At 43.2% G+C, this 22,271-nt stretch overlaps 2 protein-coding genes across 2 annotated transcripts; both read right to left on the bottom strand.

The window, feature by feature from the left end:
- Positions 1-20: 20 nt before the first annotated feature.
- Positions 21-9,879, bottom strand: atic (5-aminoimidazole-4-carboxamide ribonucleotide formyltransferase/IMP cyclohydrolase). The gene is made up of 15 exons (XM_079997028.1): positions 9,778-9,879; positions 9,458-9,584; positions 8,967-9,110; positions 6,210-6,298; positions 5,742-5,893; positions 5,185-5,341; positions 4,849-4,974; positions 3,278-3,385; positions 3,101-3,186; positions 2,900-2,989; positions 2,633-2,758; positions 2,388-2,480; positions 2,072-2,254; positions 467-622; positions 21-336 (listed from the first exon to the last, which is right to left on the bottom strand). Exons 1-15 carry the CDS (start codon positions 9,791-9,793, stop codon positions 217-219), a joined length of 1,773 nt encoding a protein of 590 aa, XP_079853154.1. The 5' UTR covers positions 9,794-9,879; the 3' UTR covers positions 21-216.
- A 7,707-nt stretch (positions 9,880-17,586) lies between these two features.
- Positions 17,587-21,691, bottom strand: mnx2b (motor neuron and pancreas homeobox 2b; the record flags this gene model as incomplete). Its single annotated transcript, XM_079997331.1, has 4 exons — positions 17,587-17,628; positions 17,774-18,115; positions 18,906-19,063; positions 21,247-21,691. The coding sequence occupies 4 exons, from the start codon at positions 21,689-21,691 to the stop codon at positions 17,587-17,589; spliced, it is 987 nt and encodes a 328-aa protein (XP_079853457.1).
- Between the last annotated feature and the right edge of the window lie 580 nt (positions 21,692-22,271).

The following is a 22,271-nucleotide window of genomic DNA, read 5'->3' as shown; positions in this document are numbered from 1 at the left end:
AACCCAGAACAGACAAAATAGCAATTGAACTACTGAATGGTTTATTTCATGTAGAATCTTGACCTTGAATTGGCTAATTATGTCAAAAATACAACTCACAAGGACAGGAATGTCAACGAGTGCGTGATGAAATGGTAACCTTGCATCCTCTCGGTTCTTGGACCTTGGGCATGAGAGCATTAGGAAAGGAATGTTACAGTGCGAGCGACTTGAGGCTCAGTGATGGAAGAGACGCAGGTTGGTGTGGACCAGAGTGATGCCTTGCTCATCACAGGCCTTGATCACGACCGCGTCAGCAGTGGAGCCTGCAGGGGCTGCGATGTACTCAACGCCACTCTGCAGAGACACAATAAGGACAGGGGCATTTGCAATTTGGACAACTTGCCATTAAAAAACAAACAAAACTCCAACTTAGATGGCAGAACTTGTGGAAGAACAGAGACGAGCTTGGACACTAGACACTAACCCTCTTAGCACGGTCGACGTTATCCCTGAAGGGAAAGAAGGCGTCCGAGCTGAGGGCGACCGCCTGCAGGGAGCTGATCCAGTTCTTCTTCTCAGTCTCTGACAGAGGCTCGGGGACCTCGGCGAACATAGACTTCCATGCTGCCAGGTCAGGGCCCTGTGGCACAGAAGAAAAAATATATACTGTATTACAACTACTGATTGATGGCCATTGCCTATCGCAGATCTGCCAACCTTGGGAAAATATTTCGAGTACCACAACAGTGTAAGAGGGAGTCTCTGTGGTGTTTGAGTCGCTGCAGCTAAATGACTCCAGTTATTCACACCCTAGCTTCTCGTAACGAGGTTAATCACATCGTATTCAAGCTACTACAGCTAACGATATACACTATACTAATTCATATTAGGATATACCCCTTGAAATGCATCATCTTGTAACGTTAACAAAACTTGTATACCAACTAGAGATGCACCAATTGTAATTTTCCTGGAGGATGCCCTATTTCTGATATTTTGTCTGACCTGCAGATTCAGATTTCCGTTCTGCCTTTATGACAAATGCATCATGTGATCTGGTCACACTCACGTGATTGGACAGCTACACATACAGATGACCGCTGCAATATACAGCTACCACAACAGTGAGACTGCTGATTTTGACACTGTGTTTATTATTGTTCATTATTCACTGTGGAACAATAATAGAACATGAAACTGTCACTTCATTCCAATAAAATAGAATATGGGACGGTCACCATGTTCAGCATAATGTAACCTCAGTTTTAGTAGAACATATAATTAACATGGAAATGTCCAGTTCAAACTTCAAATGAAAGTCTCACTTTAAATGCAAATATACATTTATATTACATGTATATGGTATTTACAAATAAATTGCAATCATTAAAAAAAAAAAATAAACAAATAAAATAAATGGCCAACTCTTCTCACTTTCGTTCACTGAAAGTCCTCCTTCCTTCACCGTGCATTAAACCAAGTGAATCAAATCAAACAACTTGTTTTACTGTGACAAGTCAAGAACTCAGAGTCTCAAAAAAAAAAAAGAGTCCAACGACAGACAGATATGCTGTCTGCACAATGTTGGAATATTCTCAGGCGATAAATAATTGATCTAATATTTTTCATTTACCTTGAAGTAAGTAGTTATTTTGCTCTTTTTTGCATCAACTACGCAACTAGCTTTTTTTTTACCAGTACAGTACATGAAAACAGTATCGGGCGTGTAGATTTGACCGGCACAGAATCTGAAAATATATCTGACACCGATCGGCCGGTGAAAACTGACCAATTCCAGTCATGGCCGATCGGTCGGTGCACCTCACATTTTATATATTAACATTAAGGTCACATTTGTGTTTTATTATAACTCTCCCACTTCCCATTCACCTCAGAAATGCAGCATTGCACCTCAGTGGATAATGAAGTACCACTCAGTGCGCTGCATATCAGCGGATGTTGAGTGACAGGAGAGGGAGACAGAACTGCATCTGGGTATTTAAACTACATCTGAGGGATGTAGTTTTAAATACCCAATAAATGCGCGCGCACGCACGCACACACGCACACACACACACACACACATTACCTCTCCCATTGTGCCGCTCACATACTGGTCGATGGCATTGGCAATCTCTGCCCGCTTCACACCGCTGCGAAACTTCATGCCCAAGACACAAGGATGGTGCCTCAGCCACCAGTTATCAGCTTTGTCTCCTGCCAAGCGTGTGCAGTGGATACGAGACTGCTGGCCTGCACCGATTCCAATAACCTGTTGAATCAACACACAGAAAAAGTGGTTTAAATAACATCATTGGTTTTGGATTTTGTTTGTATGTGGTCCTAGAACTGACACACCGCCTCTCCCCATGCGCTGAACCGTTCCTCCAACACGCATGCTTTACCTGACCATCCTTGGCGTAGCAGACGGAGTTGGACTGGGTGTACTTGACAGCAATGCTCGCCACAATGAGGTCACGCACGGCATTTTCCGAAAGCTGGGGGGCACGCAGAGAACCAAAAGGTTATTATTGGATATTAAGAGGCGTGGTCACCGTACTGTAGCTACTCTTGTTTTGGTGAAAGTATCATTTCAAATTTTCACGTAAAATCGTTCCAGGAGCGGATAGATACAGGAAGAGTGACTCGCCGAGCTCTTGGAAACAACGTTGCTGAAGAGTGCCTTGTCAATGAGCGCTCCGTTGCGTCTTTGCTTGAGATGGAGGCCGAACAACACCCTCACCTCAGCATCATCAGGCTGGTAGTCTGGGTCCATCTTGGGGAAACAGATATACAGTTAAAGACCAAGATCCCCATTAATCTCACAGCTTTGCATTATGCCCACCCAAGTGGCCCAAAAATGTCCATAAAACAACCCTACCATCACTACCATTTACATGTTGGAAATTCTTTGTACCTGAAGCATGCAGTAGTTGCCATTCTTCTTCTTGGAGAGGATCTTGAGGGCCTCTTCTTCGTAGCCGGGGGCGATAATACCATCTGAAACCTGAGAGCAACCGTCCAAAAACACTTGCTTAGTCAACAGTGGATTGTTACAGAAAAAGTCATATGCATTGGCCATGGTCTTGCTATATAGCGCCAATATATATAATCCTACCTCTCGTGATATGATCTTGGCCGTGGGGACGTCGCACACATCCGACAGGGCAATGAAATCACCAAAAGAGGACATTCTGTCTGATCCTAGAGAGAGTGATAAAGGCCATAGCATCTGAAAACTACTAGGAAACTTGCTGTGGTTCCTGTGTTGTAGAGGGGCTGCACATAGTCTCACCTCTGGCCCTGGCGTAGGCCGTGGCCAGGGGGGTGAGGTCCTGCAGCATGTCGTTGACCATGCACACCTTGGCCTCTTCCTCACTCAGAGGAACTCCGACGGCAGCACCTCAACAACAAAAACATGAATTCATCTCTTGGGTATGGATGTACAGCATGTACATTTGAATCATAAGGGTAGTGTGGTGGACAAAGGGGCATGGTAAAGGTGCTGTAGACTGCAGCACAGCTTTACAGAATCGGCCAAATTACCACAATTAATGTTTATCTGTCTTGCAGAGGAAGATCGGCACACGGTTCTCATCAGCTGACCAGGAGCTAGGTAAGCGATCATTTCTTATGCGCACACTGATTGTTGTTATTATTATTATTATTATTATTATTATTGTAGTTCCAGAAAGACTCCCGCTCCCTCCCTAAACGTAGGGAGACAGTAGAGACTCCCACATTCAGAAGACTAACTGCATTGCAATTATTTTGCAATGCAATATTTTGCTGTCTTGATAAATCTAAAAATTGTGTATTGCAGTGTAAAGAACTGACCGCTTTGGATAAAATAAAACTTTGGTCATACTTTACTCAATTTATATCATATGGTCAAACCTATATGTGTAAACATGTGAATTGTGAATTGCTTTTAATGTGGGTACAGGGTGAACTCTGGCATTACAAAATGAAATTCTAGGACTTTCAAGTATAGATAGAGGTATAGATAGTTGGATGGATAGATTGAAAGATAGATAGATCAGCCCTAATATGCTACATTAAATTAACATTTCCCCGGCATAATGTATGTTGTAAAAGCAATTCTGGAAATATTTTATTGCATTATGATTTGAATAAATAAGGCAGGTTTTCAATGCCGCCCCCCCCAATTGACTTTTCAAGCATCTCAGCACAAAATGGGTTATTTTCAAGTTATTCCAGTACTTTCTACCTGGGAACCAGAGGGATCTGCAAGCTCATGTTTCATTTGCTCTGCAGAGTACGTCTGGCCATCCTCCCATTCAAACTGATATCCCCCGACCTTGCCAGGGTCGGGCCAATCACAACTGTTTATCTAATATGGGGCGGGTTTGATACGATGACAATGCAGTGGAGAGGCGTTGAAGCATTTTCGTAAACAACCAAGATGGCTGCCGCTGATGTGGAACAGTATGGTGAAGCCGCTATCCCAACAGTATCAAACGAACTGGACAGTATATTTTCTCTAAAAGCTTTTGTTGACAAGAAGATGCGTTTGCAGTACTTCTGACAGGATTTGGTAATAGTTTACTTTACCAACTCATCCCCCCCGCACCACGTCACACATGCCGTTGGTCTGATTGGTTGTAAGTCTATCCAATTGCAGCCACAGACATTTTGGATTGCGGCCTTTGTTAAGGCTTCTTGGAAACTGAAACTTAACAGAGTTTCCAGACTAACACACATTGCAGCCGCAAGGCCATAGCAACGCCAGGCTATGCATTACATTTCTGAGGACGAAATTTACGCACTTTCAGGACTTCGACGACCTGGTAAGAACCCTATGAGTAAGTGTGACATATGTGTAAGTCCGAAACCTTGTGTTACCTGCAGGACTGACATGCTTGAATGAGGTGGCAGAAGCCAATCCCAGGGCGGTCTTCAACTCCCTGACCAGCTGCCAGGCGTTCAGAGCATCGCACAGATTGATGAAGCCAGGGGAACCGTTAATCACTGGCAGAGGAATATATGGATATTGAAGCATAAAAAGGGGAAAAATATAAATTACTGAAAATGTTTAGAGGAACTCATTAAAAGAGATCTCAATAACAGCCTTAAATCATAAATCCTGTGTGCAGTTGATTAAAACAGGGGTGTTCAGTTCAAATGTAAAGAATGAAGCCCGGTACTGTTCCACTTGCATTGGTCATTGCAGTTTCTCACCTTTGAGAGGGAGCTCAGCTCGCAGGGTGTAGAGCTGAGCGGGCGCCTGGTGCGGGTTCATGCCGTAGCGCAGGGGCAGCTGGGAAATGCCACAGCTGTACTGGCCACGGAAATACTCAGAGATGGCCTCGTCGTACTGCGCCGTGTGTGTGAAAGCCTGAGACACAAAGGTGAAAGGTCACAGAACGACAGGTAGCTCCCAAAGTGTGCAGAAGATACCGAGAGAGATAATCATCACCCTGAAGGAGAAAGCTAAGCTAAGGCCGAGACAGTGGAGCGGTGTGGACTGTGGGGGGGTGTCAACCTGAAGGGTTAAAGATCAAGGGGTGGCAGCTATGTGATAGACCCTTTAATACAAACACGTTAAGTCCAACATCAGCGACAGACAGCAGGACTGGACTTTCCATGCAGCTCCTCTCGCTCCCAAGCAAACACTATTTAAATGGAACAAAACTGTGCAATGAAAGATTGCATAAGATCATATTGCCTCCTTCAACAATTACAGCTTTACACCCCCAAACAAACTTGAATCAAAAGATCGGATGCTCTGTCCCTACCTTCAGAGCCAGTGTCCTGCGTGTTTCCACCTTGGTGTCTTTGCCTTCTGAAGCCTCCATCTCCATGGCGACCAGAGGATAGTCTGAGGGGTCACACACGATGGTGACGCGGGCATGATTCTTCGCTGCGGCTCTGAGCAGAGTCACGCCACCTTGAAAAGACAGGATGTGGTCATCAGATGCAGCTCACACCCAAAAGGTAGGGTATCCATTCTAAATCCTAAAAGACCATTTCCTAGAACCTATAGCTGGGTGGCAAATCTTTTATTTTGGTATATTGTATGAATACAAGGACTATGCATTTTTGCAATACCATCCTCGACTGTTTTTCATAAGAGTAATTAAAATTCAAGACCCATAAACTGAATTTGAATTCTCCATTTTGGAAGACGGTCATCTCATTTGATCGTGTTTCACAGTTCAATATTTGGCCATATTCACCCAGCACTTCCAGAACCTCAATCTCACCGATATCGATCTGCTCCACAGCATCCTCCACAGTGACATTTGGGCTTGAGATGGTCTTCACAAAGGGGTAGAGGTTGCACACCACAACCCTGGATAAACACATGCAGTGAAGATGATTTAATACACCTGTCTTGAAAAACAAAATACAGGATTCCAGCATTACAAAAAACAAAAATTCAGGGGCTTTTCTTTTTTTTATAGCCCGTTTTTTCATTTTCCACGACTTTAAACATTTTTGATGTGTTTTGTTCAATGTTAATATAATCTTAACCTCAGTCATTTATATTTATTTAAAAAAAAAAATCCAATCAAGACAATTTTTTGTTCTCTCTTATTTACTGATTCTGCAAAGGTTTTTTTCCCCAAGAATTAAAGACTTCTCAAAACACAAAATATATGAATGTCTGAAATGCTCTCCTTTCTTCCACCTTCCATTTGACATACACTACTCACAAAAAGTTAGGGATATTTGGCTTTTGGGTGACATTTATGGAAAATGTAAAAAGTTCACGCTACAGTGATATTATATCATGAAAGTAGGACATTTAAGTAGAAGCATGCAATGATGATTTCCTCATCTCAAACAATGTATTGAAACAAAAGCCAACAACAGTGGTGGGTATACCTCAACAAAAAATGTCAATGTCTCAATAACTTGTCATGTGGCCTTGAGCATCAATTACAGCTTGACAACGACATCTCATGCTGTTCACAAGTCGACTTATTGTCTGCTGAGGCATGGCACCCCACTCTTCTTGAAGGGCGGCCCTCAGGTCATTGAGGTTCTAAGGTACAGCGTTACGAGCCTCTACACGGCGACTCAGCTGATCCCATAGGTTTTCTATGGGATTTAGATCTGGAGAAAGTGCAGGCCACTCCATTTGAGGTACCACAGTCTCCAGCAGTTCCCTAATGATGCGACCTCGATGAGCTGGAGCCTTGTCGTCCATGAAGATGAAATTAGGCCTGTGTTGTTCATGCAGGGGCACAATGACTGGATTAATGATGTTATTCAGGTAGTACGGGCTTGTCACTGTACCATTCACAAAGTGTAGGGCAGTTCTGTGTTGACTAGACACACCTGCCCACACTGTAACACCACCACCACCAAAGGCTCGTCTGGTGACAACAGTGGCTGATGCATAGCGCTCTCCTTGACGTCTCCAACACCGTTGGCGGCCATCATGTCTGCTCAACGTGAATCAACTTTCATCAGAGAACAGCACTGAGGCCACTGGTCCCTCGTCCAGCGTCAATTCTCCCTGGCCCGTGCAAGACGATGATGGCTGTGCCTGGTGGTGTGGTCAGGTACCCTTGCAGGTGGTCTAGCACGCAGACCACGCTGATGTAAACGGTTTTGAATGGTCTGACGTGACACTTGGGTGCCCCTCACCTCCCTTAAATGTGCCTGGAGTTGAGTGGCATTCATCATCCGGTTCCGCAGGACACTGTTCACAATGAAGCGCTCATCAGTGTGGGATGTGGCCAAAGGACGTCCACTTCTATGCCTTTCTGTGACTCTTCCAGTCTCTGTATCTCTGTTGCAAGCTGCTGATGACACTCTGTGACACTCTAAGCTCAGTGGCCACTTCCCTCTGAGAACATCCTGTTTGAAGCCTAACAATGGCGAGGTACTGTTGATCAGTTGTTAGGTGTCATCTTGGTCTCATGATGTCAAAATATAAACAGCATGATGAAGAGGACTGTTTAAATACCAATTCTAATTGAACCAGGAAATGTATTGGTCGATTCATGGATCAAACACCTGTTGTAAATTTTGCCGTTCAGCTCCTTGTTAGAGAACAGCAAGTCGTGCAAAAAGTACTGAAACATTGAACAGTTGGACATGTGCATTCAAAAGTTTAGAGAAGGTCAAATTAAGTTCACCTGTAAAGGTTATAGTGCATTTTATCTTCATCCTGAAATTTTACCCGAAAGCCGAATATCCCTAACTTTTTGCGAGTAGTGTATGTTTCATATTCTTGCGCCACCCTTTCATGTAATCTTATTTTTTGTTGTATTTTAAAATGTGATTTATTTTGTTTTATGTGATGTAACGAGTCTTCAAGGTTTTCTAAATCGTCTCACTGCATTTGAGTGCAACAGAGAAAAAAGGTAAGATTTAGAATACTAGATATCTGGAATATTAACTAATTATTTTGTTACCTTTGTTGTTTCCATCACATCTTTGGATTTTTCAGAATACTTTTAACTTGCAACATTTTTTCCCTTTCAGTAGAAAGCTTTAAATGAGGCCCTGTGAGTGGGAGCACATGTTGTTGACCAACTAATGAAGACAGGATTCATGTGCTCAAAATGACACACACACACACACACACACACACACACACACACACACACCTTGATAATCCACTCAAACCCCCCCCCCCCCCCCCCCCCAACTCCCACTTATCTGCATCCTAATCAGAAACCACTTGCTTAGTCCAACACAAGTCACAAGATGAGCAGGCCATGACAACAGTGTCGCGATTACCCGGTTCAAATTAAACACACACTGTTGCCAATTTCATGCCTCCAAACTGCACGCGCTCCTACCACACAACTCTCTCAAGGCTTTCGGCCTTGAGAGAGTTGTGTGGTAGGAGCGTGTTATGTTATGTGGACATTAAAACTATTTGGATAACCCCTTAGCTCTCAGAATCGTTTTCCTTTTATAACCACATTTTTCTGACAGCAGAGTAACACCAAAACCTATATGTTAGGATTGTGCATGCACGTGCGATTGCGCCAATTCACCGGACCAGACTGTAACCCAGCCTCTCCATGTCCGCCGCATCCGTGGGTGTGCGCCTGGCCAGGATCCCCCCGTGGACGGCGGGATGCAGGGTCTTCACCCTCCCTCCGAGCATCTCCGGGTGCCCGGTCAGCTCCGACACGTCCCTGTCGCGGGAGAGGCAGAGGCTAGTTGACAATCAATTGCTCGAGAAATAGTTACCAAAAAAAAAGGAAGACAGTGCAATCAGTTAAACAAGCTAATGCAGCAAAGTCAGACAAAATACTACAGCAGCCACAAAAACACATGGTTCTTAAGGTACCAGGTCACAGCAGGCTAAACCTCCTCCAGCAATACGTTGCATTAGTATGATTAGTTGGGAGTTGAAGATCCTTATGACATAAGTAGGGAGGAGTAAGAGGGGCTATAGGTCCTCATGGTTTGTGTTAAAATGTCCTGTTGAGGACAAAGTGCCCCAAATCCTCTAGAGGTCCACGACCACCTGGCCACTCACCTGACCCCCAGCCCGGCATCACGCAGGGCTTTGGCGGTGCCGCCCGACGCCACCAAGGACAGTCCCACGTTCACCAGCCTTTTGGCAAAGTCCACCACCCCCGTCTTGTCGGACACGCTCAGAAGTGCTACAACGCCAAAAATAAAAAAATAAATAAACACACCAAAGGTTACTCAAGTTATCAACGGCCATTCACCGTGTGATGAATTGCATGTAACAACAACACGAAAGTGGTGCCACGCGGCCTTCGACCTGGCTGGTTAGCGTGGAGCACCACGCGAGACGCGGAGTTCGTCTAAACTCTGAGGTTGAAAACTTACCGAGTTCAGAGGCCATGTCGGCGCAGAGGTTCAGCTCGGCCGCACGGCGTCACGACACTGTTACCGGGGGGACGGGAAGACACAAGTCCGCGTGTGTTGAGGAGGGGGGGGGGGGGGCGGTTGGGCTGCTGACACGCACGCTCCGCGGGTCCTTCGGAAGCCGCGTGGGCCGCCCCGGTCCCTTTTGAACCGCCCATCGTTCGACCCCCCCCCCCCCCCACTGCGCAGGCGCGGACAAAGCGCGCCCCATACGGGTACCGCGGGCTCGGCGGAACAGCCCGGAAAACCCTCCCACTCCGGCTCCCCGCGCCTGCACCGCGCCCGCACCGCGTCCGCACCGCGTCCGCACCGCGCCCGCACCGCGCCCGCACCGCGCCCGCACCGCGTCCCACCGTTCCCATCCCCGCTCAGCGTTTGTTGTGTGCTTCCCGGCGAACACGTTAACTGAACAGGGTCCAGCGTAACAACGGACCGGGTGCAGTGTTCCGCCACAAGAGGGCGGAGTGTCCGTGTCAGTTTCGTCGCCAAATCAGCTGTTGTACGTTGCGCTTCGCCTTTTCTCGGCGCGTAACGACTTTGTCAAGCAATACAGTTATTAGCAGTAGGAGTCTTTTTTTTTTCTTTCATTTTTTTATTCAGTCACAGGCTCCACTGTTCCCCCCCCTTTTGATTCACTTCGAAACCCGACTTACAACGAGCCATTTTTTAAAAATCACATTCGTTATGAAAATCGCCCGTGTTCCCGAAAATATGTTTGTGGTGTGTGAATGAAATAAAATGGACATACACACCCATTAGTAAACTTTCGTCCTTGTCTTTCGACAGTGTTTCACCAAGGGGCCATCTGCAAGGTAAAAATAAAATAAAATAATAATAATAATAATAATAATAATAATAATAATAATAATAATAATAGTTGTTGTTGTTGTTGTTGTTGTTGTTGTTGTTGTTCTTCTTCTTCTTCTTCTTCTTCTTCTTCTTCTTCTTCTTCTTCTTCTTCTTCTTCTTCTTCTTCTTCTTCTTCTTCTTCTTCTTCTTCTTCTTCTTCTTCTTCTTCTTCTTCTTCTTCTTCTTCTAATAATAATAATAATATAATAATAATTCGTCTTCTTCTTAATAATTGTTGTTGTTGTTGTTGTTGTTGTTGTTGTTCTTGTTCTTCTTCTTCTTCTTCTTCTTCTTGTTCTTCTTCTTCTTCTTCTTCTTCTTCTTCTTCTTGTTATAATAATAATATAATAATAATTCGTCTTCTTCTTAATAATTGTTGTTGTTGTTGTTGTTGTTGTTGTTGTTGTTGTCTTGGTACACCTTGGTATCCAATACATAATATATTTCCGGCAGCAATAAACGTCTCTCGGTACGCTGCATCAAGACCACGTGCCTTTTTTAATAAACTTTATTGCCAAAACTGGGTTAAAACCGGGCAGATGCGAATTTATGGGGCCGGTGTCAGTCACTTCCTAACCTTCCCATTAGCTTAAGTGACATGACAGGACCGGGGAGCCTAAAACCAATACGTGTGATTACTTTAAAAGATCACGCAATCTGTTGATATTTCCGTAACGAGCGGGACGTTTTTGATTAAAATGCGGGGTGTAAATGTTATAAGGGAATGTTCTTGTGTCTGATTTATAATCAAAAAGTACAGGGGGGGGCATTATTAGTATTATTATTATTATTATTATTATTATTATTATTATTATTATTGTAATAAAGATAACTATCATAACCATAATAATAATACTACTGTAATTAGGGGTCCATCCCGAGTGATGGATCCCCTATTGTAATTGTTCAGATTTCTATTATTCTCATAATTCTTTGGGATAAAAGTGAACGGGGCGACCGCTAGAGCTACAGGCACGGTTGAAGTGTCATTAGAACCGGGACGTCACAGACACGCCGTGGTTCAAGTGTCATCCAAATCAATCCACATACGGGGGCAGAAGATGGTGAAAAACCGACAACATTTGACCGAAAGTAACCAAATGTTCGTGGCTTCACCGACACGCCAACGTTCGAAAGCTTTTGATCGAGTTATGGAACAAGATGACTGAATGAGTGGAGCGGAGATCGTGGCGCCGCCAACTTTTTTCTTTTTTTTAGAAAGGTTAAAAATGGTAAGAATGGTAAAATAGGGAGAAAACAGGGGGGGTTGACAGCTATGACATGTGCGTGTGCATGAACGTGCGGTACACTTGGGTCCCGGTTTGCGGGGGGGGGGGGGGGGGGGGGGGGGGGGTCACCCTACATTAAACCTAACAGTTTTAGCCTCCACCGTTGTTTGTAGGCGCATGCGTGATGTCTGAAGCAACAATTACGAAGTGTAAAACGAGGTCGTGACGTCATCGTCTGGCAAAACCTCCGTTTCACCTGTTCGGACGAATGTTTTTTCAAAAGCTTTGTTTTCGGTGACCTGAAATGCCCTTTTGGTGTGGAAGCAGAGAAAATACGACGTTTTGGAGAATACCAATATACGTGTGGACAAGGCCTCTGAAGGGCCTTTCAAGGGCACTGTGCCCTAAACTCCATCGGTGTATTGATTATATTGATTGCTCCGTTAAGAAAGCGCTCCAACTTTGTATCAGGTCGAAATGAGAGACAGCAGGAGGTGATGTTGCCTTCCAGGGGAACTCGGAAAACTGTAATCTGTGTTGGTAGGAAGTGATGCTGCATTTCATGGCAACGCAGCATCATATAAGAACATATTATATGTGGTAAATGGAGGGTTTCCAGTTTACGTTGTGTAGTACAGTGGTACCTCGACTTACGACTGCATCTACTTACGACTATTCCAAGATATAAGTAGCGATAGTCGCGAAGATTTGTATCGACTTGCGACCGACTGCTCCAAGATACGACCGTGGGAATTTGCAGTTGGTGCTGTCGGCGGCCAGTCAGCAGTCGGTCAGCAGTAAGTCAGCAGTCAGTCAGTGGGCGACCTACATCGTGTGTGCACGTAGTTCATGGCTTATCCATATTTTTTTTCATATTAACTGTGTTTGTGCTGTGTATTTTGTTTATTTTCACCCTTCATGATTTCATAATTTATATGGGAAAAATTGCTTCGACATACGACTGTTTTACTATACGACCGTTCTTATAGCAAGTCGCGGTACCACTGTAGTACGTTAGTTATCGTTTATTTCTTTTTTTTTGGCTTGTTTTCACATTGGTGCAATTGCTGCAAGTAACCTGCACCCCTGTGCATCACAGCTCCATTTATTTTTCAAGCTGTAATGTACAGGGGCTGGATCCCTGTTGTTATTACTCAGTGTTTATTTTTATTTTTATTCCCTGTGTTTTTCAGGCTAAAAGTATCTCAAACACGACCAGGGCAGAACACACAGCTGTGGTTAAGGACTCGTTAGAACCGGGATGTTTCGGATGTCTTGTCGTTCGAGTTGGACCAATATCGGAAATTTGTGAATAACCGTCGTAATTTCATTAGTTTTGAGAGCAGGCCGCTTTGTGGCATCATCATCTGAGGCTATACAAGTCCAAGCGTTGTCTGTCAGAAGCCATTTCCCTCCAGCCAATTGGGAGTGCGACACAGGGGGTGAAGAAGGATCATTTTACCTTCGAAACTTCATGCACGGAGCGTATCTGCTTCGTACTCCTTTCTGCTTTCCTACATATTCGGATACGTCCAAATACATGCAAAAAAAAATAAAAAAATCACGATTTGAATACTGAAGTTGCCATTCGATTGTGAATTTTTCATTCATAAATAAATAATTGATTATAAATGTTTTGGCTAATGTTAGCGAATCAATTCACATGTGATGAGCAATAAAGCTCATAAGTTCATCCAGTTGTCCAGCGAACGCGCATTAGAGAGAAATATTCCCTGCAACGGCGCGTCTCCCTCTCCTCCGGCGTTTCTCACTGTACAAGGGAGAGTGCGCATTTCACCAGAATGTCCCGTAATTCCACAGTGGCGATAAAACTGGGAAATAAACCCGACCATCACCGAATGTCCGAGCGTAGAAGTTCCCAACCACCGGCTCGCGGACCGTGCCGGGACGGGATTTTTTTCAGCAGCAATGTGCGATCTGCTCCACAGCGGAGCAGCAGCAGGAAACCGAGTAAATGAAATACATCCACAGATTTTATTAGCTTTGATTGGAGGAGTTTGGAGAAGTTCAAAATTCTTAATTCAAATTCAAACGGGATATTAGAGAAATTATCTGCGGCCCTATCGTCCACCATCTTGGGTGTGCCGTAAAACTCTGCAACGTCATGCGTTATTGCGTCGAGTCCCGCCTCCTGCACGCTCTACACGCTGAACACGTTTGACACGGACAATCTCCGGGTATGTGCTACATGTGTGAAAGGGCAACTCCGGACAATGTCTAGATCTGATTTTCATGAGAGTTCACGTTTAAATGCAGCTCTAGACAGACTGCATTGGCCGGGGGCTGCGTTTAAAGGAAACTTGGAAAACTGTAACTTGCGTTTAAAGGAAACCTTGGAAAACTGTAACTTGCGCTACGTTTTACAAAACCCTTGACACTATAATCGTTCAAGGAAGACATTTTCGTACCGCTGAGAGTTCTTATTACAATTGGATGAACCCGCACAGCGTCGTCCAGGAGCGATCGTAATTCTCAAAACACCGTTCTTCAGGTATGGAATTTAAACTGAACACCAGACGAGCAACATGCAGTGACGTGAGTGCCAGTGATTGGTCCAGACGTAAGTCCACTGTCCACGGTAACATTTGTAACTAGTGCTGGGTTTCCAGTTTACGTTGTGTAGCAATACGTTGGTTACCGTGTATTTCTGTTTTTGGGTTTGTTTTCACATTGGTGCAATTGCTGCGACTAACCTGGACCCCCGTGCATTGCTGCCAGCAGCTATATTTATTATCGATATTTAGTTGGTTTGTTTTGAGCCAACTTTCAAAATGGTCTGAAATTCGTTGAGCTGACATATTAGGAGAAGGCGACGAGGCCGTTTTTTAAATTTTGTTTTATTTTATTTTTCAATATACCGATTCACTCACACGTGTCCAGTTAACTATCAGCAAATTGCATTACGGGTTGGAGGGAGCAGTATGGGGTCGTCGAGCGTTTCTTTACGCTCTGTCACGCTGTTCATTGAAATGGTCAAATTTTGAATAAAACATAAGAAATTGATCAATTATATTTATAATTTATCAAACGTTTTCCACTGTGCAAGGGTTGCATGTCATTGTCCTGTCGCATCCAAATGAGCCGATTCACACACATTTTAATCAAACGAAACTACCATCTCAATCAAGAGATGCGATTTGAGAGGTGTCTAGTCTGCAAGGTTTTCATTATTTTTCCAAACATTATTATACAGCATGTAGGCAAGGCTCTTTTTATGCCTTTAATTAAAAAAACATACCTCCAGCCTGATAGATTAAGTAATTTGACTTCAAACCGGTGCTTGTAAAGATATCCTGGACAGACAGAGTAGTTCTCATGTAGTTCCTTCATGATAAAACAGCATGTCCCTGTTAATCCTGAAATTGGGTCTTCTAATCCAGTCCCATGTATTTGGCCCCTTGGCAACCCTTCAGTAAACATTAATTGGAGCTCAAGAAATGTCTTAAATGATGGCATCAAAAAATATTTTAAATCGTTGCACGGAGAGTCACATTTCAACGGAAAGCGTAAATGATTTAAAGTTGGACTTAAAATTCAATGATTGACTGAAAATGTGACTTTATTTTAAACAATTATTCATTGAAATGCATAGCCTATACATTCACTCAGTCACAAATAGTCAAGGTCTATTTTGATTTGTTATATTTCTCACTGTTCAGTTCCACTCATTCCATTCTGAGGACTTCTATAAGTGTTCCCACCGCAACAGTAGACATATCAACAATAGATATGTCAACTCAAAATGCCTTGATGACAACATCATCAAATCTGCTTGACAGACAAAAAATAATTTACTTTAATCTTGTGTTTTATGTGTAATATTTTACGGTGCGCTTTGATGCAATAATGTCTTGTTTATATTCCATTTACAATATATAGTTTGACACTTTAAAGTACAAGTAGTAAAAAAGAGATGAAACAGACTGTACTATTAGTACAGTATAGTTTTATGGTACCACCCCTGATATAGTACTTGTTAAGAAATTCTTCCATCCTACCTCATTTAAACATACATATAGCCTCGACATAGCTAGTACATACTGCAGATGAGTGACAAACAATACATCTGCCCTCTAACTACAATCAATTCCGCCTTCTCTGTCTTGTTGCATGACCGTCTCTGCCCGGCCCGTTAAGAATGCATTTAATCACTGTATAAATACCATGTGGCTGAGGTCTAGTGAGGGGACAAGTCACACTGTACTGCCAACGTCCCCCAATCTGCTTTTTAATTACAGCCCTTTAATGGGCGCCTAATAAAATACTCTGCTTCGGTCGCACACACACACACACACACACACACTCATCCTCCCACAGATCCCAGTCTCTGGGAAATTGAAATGGACCATGACATCAACATAAGACCCTGATTGCCGTAATTCCTGTTCACTAACTTAATTATTAGGCCATCATTAAACCCAACACCAGCAATTCATTGGCCATAAATTAAAACAGAGGACTCATATTTAACATGTATGCCGTTTCTATTTGCTATGGAAGACAGCGAGGGAAAATGGAGGTGCAGAGTTGGGGTTTTATTTAATTGTGGCTTAACTGTCAGTACAAATATGCATATGATCGTCCTACGTGTAATATTAGTTGCCATTAGACCCTTCAACATTTTTCTGTGTACTTCATAAGGCAGTTTTCCGATAAAATAGATAAAATAACAGATAAAATAATTCCAACTGCTGTTAGTTGTTTGTATGTGTTTTGGCAAGACACAACGTAAAAGTAATTCAAGTCATCCCTTTATATTTTCCAAACTTTATTTTTTTTTTCCTTCATTTCACATTTTTTTCCACATTGTTTTTTATTCCACAGTTACACCGCAAACATGTTTCAGATAAATACATTTCACTTTGCAATCCGCCCTCAGCTCATATAAATTAGATGCATTTACATGTAAATAACAATACCGAATCCATAAACAACCTGAACGCTCGAAAAACAAACAGAACGAGACAAAACATCATAACAGTATTTACATAAAATGCACAATTGTTTATAGTGGGATGTACTGCACGTTTATGTCCATTAATATCTTCAGTCACAGTGGTACCCAGGCTGGCCAAACTTTAATGTCTCTCTCTGCTCATCAATCTGTCTGTTATAGAATGCACTACAGTCAACTTGGCTCACTTCACATTCTGCCCTCACTGAGGATAGAGAGTGGGGCGGGACTTCAGGCTGTCAATCAGCATATCGGTTGGGCGGGGCCAAAAAAATACGCAAAGGTGATTACAATGACTTGTGTAATGGGGGACAAAACAAAAGACTCCTGGCATGCTAAGTAATGTACAGTGGGGAAATATGGTTTTATCCAACAACAGTCTCCGAATTGACAGTTTGATTTTTGAGTTTAGATGTGCACCAGAAACACGGGTCCTCATTCACCAAATGTATTTAGTCGGTCCTCACTTTGATACCAGCACAACAGTGTGTGTGTGTGTGTGTGTCTGTGTGTGTGTGTGTGTGTGTGTGTGTGTGTGTGTGTGTGTGTGTGTGTGTGTGTGTGTGTGTGTGTGTGTGTCTCCATGGGGGGTTTACACAAACATGCACACAACTGTATGACTTAATCGGGTAAGTGTATTTATGACTTTTTTTTTACGAGTTGAGTTGGGTATGAACACAACGAGGGCTTGTGATTCAAACACATTGGAACAGATCCTCAGTGGTCCTCAGCTGAACACATAACCATCACAGAGAGGACCTGCACCCGCGGAGGAGCTCAGTTTCCACTTTTTCAAGTGACAAACCCCCCCCCCCCCCCCGAGTTTTCCACTGGTCCTTCTGTCACTAACACTAAGAGACTGTTATTTTATTAGTCCCGCTGCCGTCTTTCTGTCGCTTCCCACCTGCACCCCTTCCAGCTCCTCATCGGAGAACGGGCTGTGGGGGTTGTAGCCGAGGTCGGCCGCCCGGTGGGCAAAGTCTGCGGACCTCACGGCGAGGGGAAAAGCGCGACGTTGGGCCTCTTCCTCTTCGTCCTCATCTTCGACGTCCTCGTCCTCGCCTTCATCCAATTCGACCTCCTCCCCGTCGTCTAGGTTTGCCGAACGGGTGCTTTCGTCCGGTTTGCTGGCGCCCTGCTTGCTGCGTAGCCGCTCCGACTCCGTCTGGGCCATGGTGCTGGCCTGTTCCTTGGCCTTGCGGCTGCGTTTCCATTTCATCCTCCGGTTCTGGAACCAGATCTTGACCTGGTGAGAAACACCAGCATAGGGAGGATAATAGGGTTCACAGTTACTGGAGTATTAGAGTGCCAATAGCACATTGGCATCGTCAGGAGACATATATGATCCTCATAATCTGATATCCCATCACTTTGTCCACAAAGATTACCGTCCTAATAATCCAAAATGGCTTTAATGCTGTTTAAAAAAAAAATTTAAATATTGTTTATTCATCTCCTGATTTACACTCTCTATGCTGTTTTAAATCTACAAAATCCCAAGAAATCTTTTTGTTAAAGGTTTTTGTAGATGACTCCATAAACCACCTCTACCTATTTTGTGTGTGTGTGCGTGTGTGTGTGTGTGTGTGTGTGTGTGTGTGTGTGTGTGTGTGCGCGCGCACGCACGCACGCACGTGCATATGAATGTGTGTCAATCCAGAATATTACTCTGAATTTTCGAGCAAAATGCAGCACAACAAATGTTTTTAAGGTTTGGTTTTTCATTTCTACCGAACCACATTTGATTCTATAGCAGCCTCACACCAAACCTTTTCTTAAAATCAATACGAATGGCAGCATTTCAACAAAAACACATAAGCACGACAAAAGCAGAATCACATTTAAATCATGTTTCACAAGCCTGTTTTCTTTTCAACAGAAACACCTCGGGACATTTATTCAGAGTCATAGTTTTGTAGAATCTTTTAGAGCAGCAAGACAGGACATTCTTTAAATCAAAAAGAAAGGCTATGATTTGTTTTGTTATTAATTTATTCATTTCTATTTCAACTCATTTCTGTCTCTCCACCTCCTACCTGCGTTTCGGTCAGCATGAGCGAGGTGGCCACCTCGAAGCGCTTGGGTCTGGACAGGTACTTGTTGACTTTGAACTGGTTCTCCAGCTCCAGGAGCTGCTGGCTGGTGAAGGCCGTCCTGGGCCTCCGGCACTTTCCCAGTAGACCAGACTGGGAAGCTGCTGGGGGGCACAGATGAGAAGTCAGATGATGCCCATACAGTACATGAAAATGAACCTTTTACATAAATCGAATAGACATATTCTTTGCTAAATCCATAAACCCAAAATGTATTTTTCATATTATAAAGTATTTTTCTTACTTTATTTACACCATTCGAATACTAATATAACACAAATACGTTCATATATAATACAAGACGTCACTTATTTTCTCAAAAGTACGCCTGCTTAATAAGGTATACTTGATTTTTTTTCTTGGTCACTATTAGTGGGAATATTATTTCATCTGAGGGTGCGGTTGTTTTTACGAATGTTCATCCATATCCTCAGTTTACTGACCACAACTCGCTACGCTTCTTAATCAAATTCAGGTTGGCAGCTATGTACTATTAGATGGTAGATATCACTAGTACATGAATAACATTGAAAAAAACATTGAATAATCTCACGCCTTACAACTTTAAACTTTTGACGTTTGACGTCACACATTGGTACCAAATGGTTTGGTTGGAAACTGCCAATGGCCATATTTTCATAACGGCAAGGACATGGGAAGTTCAATATGTTGTTTTTTCTTTGTGGGAGGGAACACGCATATGGCCGCGCTGTGTCTCATCATTAACTATAACAGCTTTACTCCAGTTTATTGTTGACGCTCAGGAGCCATAAAAACGCGGCCACGCCATTAACTTAATGAAAATTCAATGAATGCTTTTGGGATTTTTATTGATGAACTACGGAGCGTTTTAGGTGTTTGTTTATAGTTTCTTCGTCACACAAAGGCAATTTCCATCGAGTTGGCATTTATAGTGAAATAAATCGGCCAGAATGAAAACGGGATGGACAGGTGAGAAGTAAAGTGAGGGCATGTGGTTTTTAAGGAGTGGACGGAACAAAAGTAAATAGATCTGCCCAGCCTATAATAACATCAAATATCCACTATGCCCTTCTCTAAAATGACTCTTTGAATAAAAAAATAAAAAATGTCTTGCCGTTGAAAAAGGGATGTCGTGACTTTATTGTACCCAATTGATACCGTTTTGTTATTGGCGGGTCCATTGAATGATTTAGGCAACCGATTTCCAAAAGCGCACTCCATTTATTAAATGATGTATCCCGAAAGATAAAATATGAATATGTACAGTAAATATTTTATTAGTGTCTTGTTCATCGGCAGAAACCATGGCCTAAAGTCACAGGGCCCAAATAACGGTTTTGTTATTGCGGGAAAAATAGATTTAGAAATTAGATTAGAAAAGAAAAATGATAAAGGCTTATTGACTGAGCAATAACAACCCGCAAAAAAGACAGCAGTACCATATTACACTAAGAATAACGACCAAAACAAGGAATAATAATAACAATTTAAATAATAATAATATAAATAAAGCCGTATACTGTCCAAAGTCATTATATATAATATATAATAAAAATAATATATGAGCTATTGTTATACTACTTCTACTACTACTACTACTACTACTACTACTACTACTACTACTACTACTACTACTGATAATAATAATAATAATAATAATAATAATAATAATAATAATAATAATAATGATAATAATAATAATAACAACAAAAGCAATAATAATAATAATAATAATAATAATAATAACAATAATAATAATAATAATCTATTGTAAAAATAAACAATAACCGCCATTGTGGCAATCAGAAATGACATTAATTTGCGGTTATCTGGGGATAATAAATAATGAACCTGATTTCTTTGTGTGTGTGTGTGTGAGTGTGTGTGTGTGTGTGTGTGTGTGTGTGTGTGTGCGTGTGTGCATGAGTGTGTATGTGTGCGTGCAAGGTGCAACAAGGAGCAAATATTTAACACCACGAGGCGGTAGTTCTTAAGAAGTTGGACGATCAAACAACTTTCCATACAATAAGTGGTGATAAGATGACAATTTATACGTTATTACATAGCTCTCTATTCTTGAATATATTGTGTGTATATATATTTATGTGTATATATATATATATACACACACACACAATAGATTTATTTAGTTTATATGACTTCCTGATTCGTGCATCCTTAAAAAAAAGTATACAAGTGTATGTAGACACATGTTGTGAATTTTATGAATTGTTTTGGCTCCTAAAATAAAAGCCGGGTATTGCTCTAACTTTCAAAATAAGAGCATATATCTAGTACTCACAGCTGTAGTCTGGGAGCCGGGGCATCATGATCCCTGCTCGGATCCAGTGCTCCAGGGGGAGAGACCCCGCCATCGCAGCCGCCTTCAGGTGCTCCGGGTACGGCTGCGCCAGCTGAGTAAAGCCGGTGTAGGCAAACGCCGGGTGCTGGCCGCCCAGAGCGGAGATCGGGTACATGGGAGCAGGGTACATGCCCGGGATCCCGCCCTGGGGCAATGAGGCCAAGCCCGGGTGCGGGAGGTTGAGGAGACCCGGCTTAGGAATGAGTCCGGTCTGGAGGTGCGCTGCCCCGTGCGCGCCGCGGGGCGACGGGGTGTCCCCCCGCCGGCACGACAGCGGGCTGCTGGACGGGCTGTCACTGCTCAGGCCCGGGGAGAGCTCTCTGGTGCCCCGGTGGGTCTCATCTGCGAGCAGAGCGTCGATTCTGAAGTTCTTGGACTTCTCCATGGCTGGTGAGTTGTTCAAAGAGGAAAAACCTTGCAGACGCGCACTTGTCAGTGCACACGCATAGTGTAGATCCAATTATATAGCGAAAGACTCAAATATCCCTCAAATATCGTCTTAAAGTCCTGCCGGGCGAATCAGCGCAACCCTCACCTATGATTAATAATAGGTAAACCATCCCATGATGCAGAATGATTTGCACTCGGATGATAAAAGCAAGAAAAAAATGTTTTGAACCAAAATCAGTGTTAACAAAACGACCCCCAATGACAACCCAATGGTTTCATTTCCACACAGCCCCCCACCACACACACACACACACACACGCACACACGCAAACACACAAACATACACACACACACACACACACACACACACACACACACTTCTCCGAGTCTATTCTGTTCTGTAAGGTTATCTGGGTTGTGGTGCAGGCTGCAGGCTCGCCTCCCCGTCTGTATTTAATAGCAACTTAACTAACGATAGCGGGAGTTTTTTGACTCCATCGCCCATCTATTCTCCACCCACGCGGGGCTGTGGTGGGTGTGATTGGCTGGAGCGGCTGCTCTGACGGGCGACTCCT

Source organism: Zeus faber (genome assembly GCF_960531495.2).
Source record: "Zeus faber genome assembly, chromosome: 3".
NCBI classification, from domain to species: Eukaryota; Metazoa; Chordata; class Actinopteri; order Zeiformes; family Zeidae; genus Zeus; species Zeus faber.
This window is presented reverse-complemented; position numbering and strand designations above follow the sequence as displayed.